Source organism: Hipposideros armiger, unplaced genomic scaffold, assembly GCF_001890085.2.
Source record: "Hipposideros armiger isolate ML-2016 unplaced genomic scaffold, ASM189008v1 scaffold_264, whole genome shotgun sequence".
NCBI lineage: Eukaryota > Metazoa > Chordata > Mammalia > Chiroptera > Hipposideridae > Hipposideros > Hipposideros armiger.
Window position 1 is genome coordinate 1685708 of NW_017731614.1, and position 6883 is coordinate 1692590.

Here is a 6883-nt window from a genome sequence, read left to right on the forward strand (position 1 = left end):
GCTGTTCCCATCCCCCAATACCCCAATAAAAATCTTTAAAAAAAATAAAAAAAATAAAAAAGAATAAATAATTTTTTCTAAAGTAAGAGGAACAAGTAGGAACAACCAGCTTAGACCAAAAAGGACTCACTTTCAAAAGATAGTTTGATTAAAAACCAGGGAAAAAAAAGCCTTTGGGCTGAGGGTCAAGGGCCACACAGAGTTGGCGCTGTTGATGACATGATACTTGGAGGGCAGGTGAGGCCCCCAGACACAGGAAGCAGATGTCAGGTCATGCTATGGGAGGTAGGCTGGTGGATCTTGGTGAAACCCAGACATAACCAGAGGAATGAAGAAATGCAGAGGCAAAAATGAAAACAGGGCTTGACACCTTCACAGGGAGGAGAAATATTTAATAAAACCAGGGTTAAGAGCAAGTCACTCATACAACACATCCCCTCACTCGCTGCTGGCTGGGGCAGGGCACCCAGGTGCTCTCAAGCTGACTTCCTAACGGCACTGTGTCTCAGGCATCTCAGGCAATGCCAAGTGCAGGCTGAGCTGGGGGTCCTGCAGGCCGGGTAGCCTGTGGCTGTGCAGCCTCAGTCCTGGGCTATGCGGTATGTGCTGCCCGGGCCTCACTCCTGCAGGAGCTTGTGTTTGACCGTCGTGTTCTCAGAGCAGAGGTGGACAAAGAGGGTGCCCGCGGCCGTGCGCGCCCGCAGCTCCTGGAGCTCGTAGTCATGGGCCCACTCAATATTGCCCCACTTTTGGATCTGAGGGGAGGACAAGAAATGCTGTTGAGGGCATGGCTAGTCCCCAGTGCCTGCCAGCCAGAGCCTCACACCATCCCATAACTGGGTGAGGGCCACAGACTTTGATCTTGCCAAAACATGCAAGACACGCGTGGTGGGGGAGGTAGTAGGTAAGAACACGCAAATAGGCCAGGGTAGGCACCCCTGCTCTACAGGATATGGATTGGCTGACAGGGGCGCAGTCCAGGCCCAGGGCCAGTGGGTGCCCACTAGTGGGCAGGCCAGGCACCAAAACCACATGCATGTCTCCCCAGAGGCCCAACTTGTGTGCTGTCCCCTCTCACACTTCTTCCCACAAGGAGGCTGGTGTGAGGCAGCCTGTAAAATGTCAATCTCTCATAAGTTGCCTCACCAGGCTGGGCTGCAAGTGGCCCCTGCATCGGTGGGATTAAAAAAATAAATAAATCGACCAAGGCTTCATTCCTGACTACTGGGAACGGCAGCACTGAGGAGGCCTGCCTCTGCTCTGCGTACTGGGGCAGGGATGCAGACAGTTTCTCCAGACGCTAAGAACTACAGGGAGAAACCCTGGACACACAGTGTGGCTGTCCAGACGTCGGAGTGACTCCAATCTGACCCTGCTGGTTCCTCCTCCCTGGCCAGGGGCCCAGGGGCCCAGGGGCCCAGCCTGGCCACCCCAGCCCATCCAGAACTCAGGAAGTGCCATGCCACAGAAGCTGTCAGCATTTCTGGGGGCCCAGTCTCAATCTGGACTACTGTGATATAACACCTGAAGAGCACTTCATACTTCAGAGAACTCACATACATAATCCAGGTTACTCTGCGTTCTGTGGCGGATCAAACCGGAAGTTCAGAGCACGACGGCCTGGCTCAGGTTCTACAGTCCAAGGCAGAGCCCAGAACAGAGCCCAAGTTTCTGAGCTCGCTAGCTCTCACACCCCTTACAGCCTCACACCCCAAGCTCACCCCTTTTCCTAGTCAGTCGTTTCTAACATCCAGAGAGTAGCTAGCCTCTTTTGCTATATAGAAACAGCTTTTTCCCAGGCATTTTTCTGAGCAGATGACTAGATGGACTGGGGCAATACTGCCATTACAGAAGGGTTTCATCATGCTAGGGACCAATTTGTAATAGCAATTAACCTTTTGAAGTTGGAGGAATACAACAAAAAGAATTATGCAAAGACCATCATACTTCTCAGAATTAAAAAAATGCGAATGACAGTGTAGCAAAACCTTATTAATCCTGAGCCCACTGAATTAGGACTCGTGCACAAGCAGCAGCCCCCTTGCTCCCAGCCCGCCAGTTGATCCGCTGCGTGAACATCGGGGTGTGGAGGCTCAGTCTTCACAAGCACACATATGGCTCCCAGTCATTTTAGTAAGCCCATTCTATAGTTATGTCAGGCCTAGACAACTGTGATCTGTCCATGAACCTCTACCTGCAGCGGGGGGGGGGGGGGGGAGCCTTGGCCTGGAGTCACCAGACCTGGCTCCAAACCCTGGCTCCATCATTTTCCGGGGATGCAATCTGTGCCTCGGTTTCCTCCTGTGTAAAATGGGGATAACAACAGCCCCCATCTGACTAGGTTGGTTAGAAAAGGTGAGGGAATGAGGGGAGAGCTGAGTACAATGCTGGAACACAGCAGTAGCACTTACTATGATCATTTGACAATACTTTGACCCTCAGTTTCTGTTTGTACACAAAAGTAATAAAGACCAAGTCTATATAAAAACAGACAGGTGAGCCCCCCTCCTAGCCCCCATTAGCCTGAATCTGGGAGGGGTGAGGCGGAGACTTGAGGACTCTCCTTTGGACTGCTGGCAGCACCTCACCTGGTATTCCTCCTCCAGGCGTGACAGCAGCACAGCCTGCTCCACTGTCAGGTGCAGGTCAATCAGGCCCAAGGTCAGCACCATGGACTTGAGCTGGGCCACTACAAACTCGATCCCTACAGGGACAGAAGCCAAGTCAGGACCCAGGGCACCTCCGAAACAGCGCAGTTATTATACCTACGCTTTTGGAGTCCCTGTAGTCCTTGAGAGGTACAGAAACACAAGGTAGGGGAGACCAATTCCAGGGACTATCGCTTTTGGGCAAGCTCTGTACCCATCCCCATTCTCCTCCAGGAGCACTCGGGTTTTCTTTGGGGGAGACCCCTCCTCTGTTCCTACCTGAGGTGGGCACAGGAACCAAACTTGGCCAATCAGAGCATTCCAGCCTAGCCAGTGATTGGCTCACGGATGGGCATGGGACCCAGGCCAGGCCAGTGAGGCTTTAACTCCTGAAGAAAAGAAAGCCCACTTTCTCCTGGGAGGGTGTAAGCCTACCTTCCCCTCAGATTCAGCAGAAGGGTGAGCATTAGAGCCACCCCCAGAGTGCTCCTGTGCCTCTCTGTGTTTTGGATGCCATGCCTATCTTGCCCACCCTCCCAGGCCCACCGGAAATGCCATGCATACCTTGTAGGGCCCACATGTTGTAAGAGGCCAGGTGGCTGACAAGCACCTCCCGAGTCTTGGCTGGGATGCTGGGCCCCATGATGCTGGTGGAAAAGCCGATCTCCACGCCATATCTGGAAGGAAAAGACTCTGGTGGGGCCCAGCTTTGGTCTGGAAGCACAGCCCTAACCTGCAGAGCAGGTACGTGCCCCTTCAGGCCATGTGGCCAATGGGTCAGTCTTGGGGATTCTGGGAGCAACTGCCACTGTGGTCAGTGACCTCCTGACCTAATAATTTCTATCACGAGCAAAGCCAGAGGACCAAGAAACTTCCCTGAATAGAGGTGTGGTTAGCGGGCCATGCAAACAGGGCTTTCACTTATACAAAGCTGCCTGAAACTCTATTTGCCTGGAATCTCCATCAAAGGCATGAGCTACCTGCTTTTTCATCTTGTTAAGAATGTTTTTCACATCTGAAATTGTAAAATATTTCTTTTAAACATTGTTTTCCTTACAATAATATTTATATACGTCCTATGTCATTCAATCACTTTTCAAATATTTATTCAGCCTCTTCTATACATAAGGCATTGTTTTTGGTCTGGGGCATGAGCTGGCTTCAAGAAGGACAAATTTTCAAGAACAATTAAAACTATATATACAATACAGGAAAAACATAATGGAGTAAAAGCAGTTTTTGTCATTTTCTTTCATATATCACTGATTTTTCCTGCTTCTTTAGAAATAGCCTTGCTTACATTTCTAACAGCACAAATGGAACCTAGTAAATGGCCACGTTTATCTGTAAATTATTAAGGACAAGAAATCTCAACTCCCACAAAAAGATGACAATTTTATATCACAGTAAAGATCTCCAGACACCTAAATCACTGTTATATTTAATTCAACCCCCAAATAACACTCTGTCCTCCTGGTTCTCACACAGTACTACAGTTGTTGCATTTTACCTGATACTTCAATGCACTGGCTACGTCTTTTACTATAGAACCCAAAGGTACCTGGCACATGGTGGGCACTCAGGAGATATGCACAAATGAGGCAGCCTGACAGACATCACGTTTGTGAAAACTGCTATCCCAAAAAGTAATCCACATAAGCTTACAGAATACTATGGGTCAAGGTAGTACTGAGGTAGGAGCCCTTCCAAAGTCCCCTTGAAATGAAACAGAATTTTGTCACATCAATGGTCTGTTCAGTTTACAAAAAGAACCTTCCTGCTAAGGAAAAATATTGGGTAACGTCAATTCCTAGACACCTTACATCCACAGGATGTTACCTATAATTTTGTAGGATGCTGTCCAGGTTGTGTATATGTATCATACATGCCATTTGATACATTTTTTTTTTAAGATTTTTATTGGGGAATTGGGGGATGGGAATAGCGCTGGGGAATTGGGGGAAGGGGAACAGACAAGTTGCTGTCCTTTTGTTCTTCAGTCTAGTTGTGGAGGACGTTGCTTCACTGGNATTTTCTGTCTGGAGGATCTGTCCATTGGTGACAGCGGGGTGTTGAAGTCCCCTACTATAATAGTGTTACTGTTGATCTCTGTCTTTATGTCTGTCAAAATCTGTTTTATACATTTAGGGGCTCCTATGTTAGGTGCATAGAGGTTTACTAGGGTTATGTCCTCTTGTTGGATCGACCCCTTTATTATTATGAAGTACCCTTCTTTGTCCTTTATTATGTTCTTCAATTTAAAGTCCATTATATCTGATGTAAGTATTGCTACTCCAGCTTTTTTCTCGATTCCATTTGCATGAAATATTTTACTCCATCCCTTTACTCTCAGCCTGTATGTGTCTTTTGATCTGAGGTGAGTCTCTTGTATACAGCATATGCAAGGGTCTTGCTTTCTTATCCACTCAGCCACCCTATGTCTTTTGATCGGAGCATTCAATCCATTTACATTTAATATGATTATTGATAGGTGCATAGTTATTGCCATTTTGTTATTTGTGTTCCTGGTCTTCCTTAGTTAGGTTGTTTTTCTCTTTCCTCTGCTTAAAGAAGCCCTTTTAACATTTCCTGCAATGCACTCAGCAGCTTTTTGTGGACAAAGACACAATTGTGAATGCTGTCGGGACATCACATGACATCCACCTCCTGAAGATTGACAATCGAGAAGATGAGCTGGTGACCAGGATCAACTCTTGGTGTACGCAGTTAGTGAACAAGGTGAGTGATGCCACTGGTCTAGCAGATGCACCAATGCCTCTAGTTACCAGCCGGGGAGCAGTGGAAATCTGCCCTGGGGAGCGTATACTATTTGCAGTAAGAAATGGAGAAAGAAATAAAATGAAGGATTGTAGAATTCCACACTGAAGACTTCTTATTGACCAGACTTTAAAACCCAGGTGCTTCATCATTTTCTTCTGATCTCAAACACATAGATAAGCAGAACACAGGAAGCTTGGAAGTAAGTGGAAGACGTAACTATGCAAACTTCAAAGAACTCCTTTCCTTTCCCCCATACTGGACTCAGGGAAAGGTATTAACTGGTTTTCTGACAACCCTCAGATTCACAAGGACGAGATCACCAGGAACCGCAAACGAGTGAGGGAGATCAATCAATACATCGACCACATGCAGAGCGAGCTGGACAACCTGGAGTGCAGCGATATTATAGATTAGGGGCCTTGTGAGAACACAGGCCTAGGCCCTGGCCAGGACAGCGCCCTGACCGTCTCAGAAGACAGTTACTGGGGATTTCTTAACCCACAACCCCCGTAATGCCATTCTTCCCTCACCCCTGGAAAAACTTCCAAATGTAGAGAAAAATAAAGGACTTGTGTCACTTTTCTCCATTATTTAAATAAATAATCAGAATTCACATGCAGATATGAGCAGGAGAAAAGCGCAGGTGAGCAGCTGGCCAGTCTACTGAGAGCAGCTCCCCAGGGGCTGCCAGTGTGCTGGACTCTCAGCAGTGGCCTAATGCCAGCTGTGTGCTTTTCCTGACGTTCCCAGGGCAGGCTGCGGGCTGTAGGCAGAGGCGGCCAGTGAGACTGAGCCCTACTCTCCTCTGGGTGTGAGAAATAGCCAGAGTGGCTGCAGCACAGCCCTGGGGCCTGGGCCAGCCCACTTAGGCAGAGGCTGCGGCTCCGTATCCCTGAACTTGGCTGCAGGGACCCAAAGGCTCTCCGGAGGTTAAGAGCACAGGCTGGGCATCCCATGTCACCTCTGCAGCCTGAGTTTCATCTGTGTAGTGAGGATGTGACAGTACCTTCTCTGAGTATAGTCGAGGGGTTCAGGGAACACGTGTGGAAAGTGTGGAGAAGCACCTGGTAAGTGGCTGGTGCCCCAGGAACGGGAGTGATGCCACTTTGTTGCTCAGTTGTGCTAGCACAGACAGCTCAGAAAGCCTTTGCTGCCTGAAACCAGACTCTCCAGCTTCCCTTTCCCTGGGCCCCGGCACCAGGACACGGCACCTGCCTCCTAGGACTAAGCAAGTGGCTATCAGGAGGGCGCTCTGGACTCCCTGAGTAGGACACATGCACACATGTCACGTGTCCTTGCCAGGCCTGCCCAGGATTTTAACCCAGAAGTAATGTATATTTTATATTTTCAAGAATAAATCTTTTGGGGCCGGCCGAGTGGCGCGATGGTTAAGAACTCGCTTGGGATGCCAGAGGGCCCCGGTTCGGATCCCACATATGAGGGCCAGTGACACT

The 6883-nt window shown here is 48.8% G+C and overlaps 2 protein-coding genes across 11 annotated transcripts in view; one reads left to right on the forward strand and one right to left on the reverse strand.

The window, feature by feature from the left end:
- The window catches only part of DRC3 (dynein regulatory complex subunit 3), a 53726-nt gene extending 47720 nt beyond the window's left edge, over window positions 1–6006 (forward strand). For 4 of the 8 annotated variants that reach the window (XM_019656681.1, XM_019656683.1, XM_019656685.1 and 1 more), the window contains one exon: window positions 5256–5822. In XM_019656681.1, the coding sequence (XP_019512226.1) occupies window positions 5256–5534 (279 nt within the window). In that variant the 3' untranslated portion in view covers window positions 5535–5822. Of the gene's footprint in view, window positions 1–5255 lie in introns of all 8 variants that reach the window. The other 4 variants (XM_019656684.1, XM_019656686.1, XM_019656687.1 and 1 more) reach the window with 3 other exon arrangements.
- The window catches only part of ATPAF2 (ATP synthase mitochondrial F1 complex assembly factor 2), a 26480-nt gene continuing 19968 nt past the window's right edge, over window positions 372–6883 (reverse strand). For all 3 annotated transcript variants that reach the window (XM_019656691.1, XM_019656693.1, XM_019656692.1), the window contains 3 exons: window positions 3213–3325; window positions 2589–2704; window positions 372–755 (listed from right to left, as the gene is read on the reverse strand). In XM_019656691.1, coding sequence (XP_019512236.1) covers window positions 618–755; window positions 2589–2704; window positions 3213–3325 — 367 coding nt within the window. In that variant the 3' untranslated portion in view covers window positions 372–617. The remainder of the gene's footprint in view (window positions 756–2588; window positions 2705–3212; window positions 3326–6883) is intronic.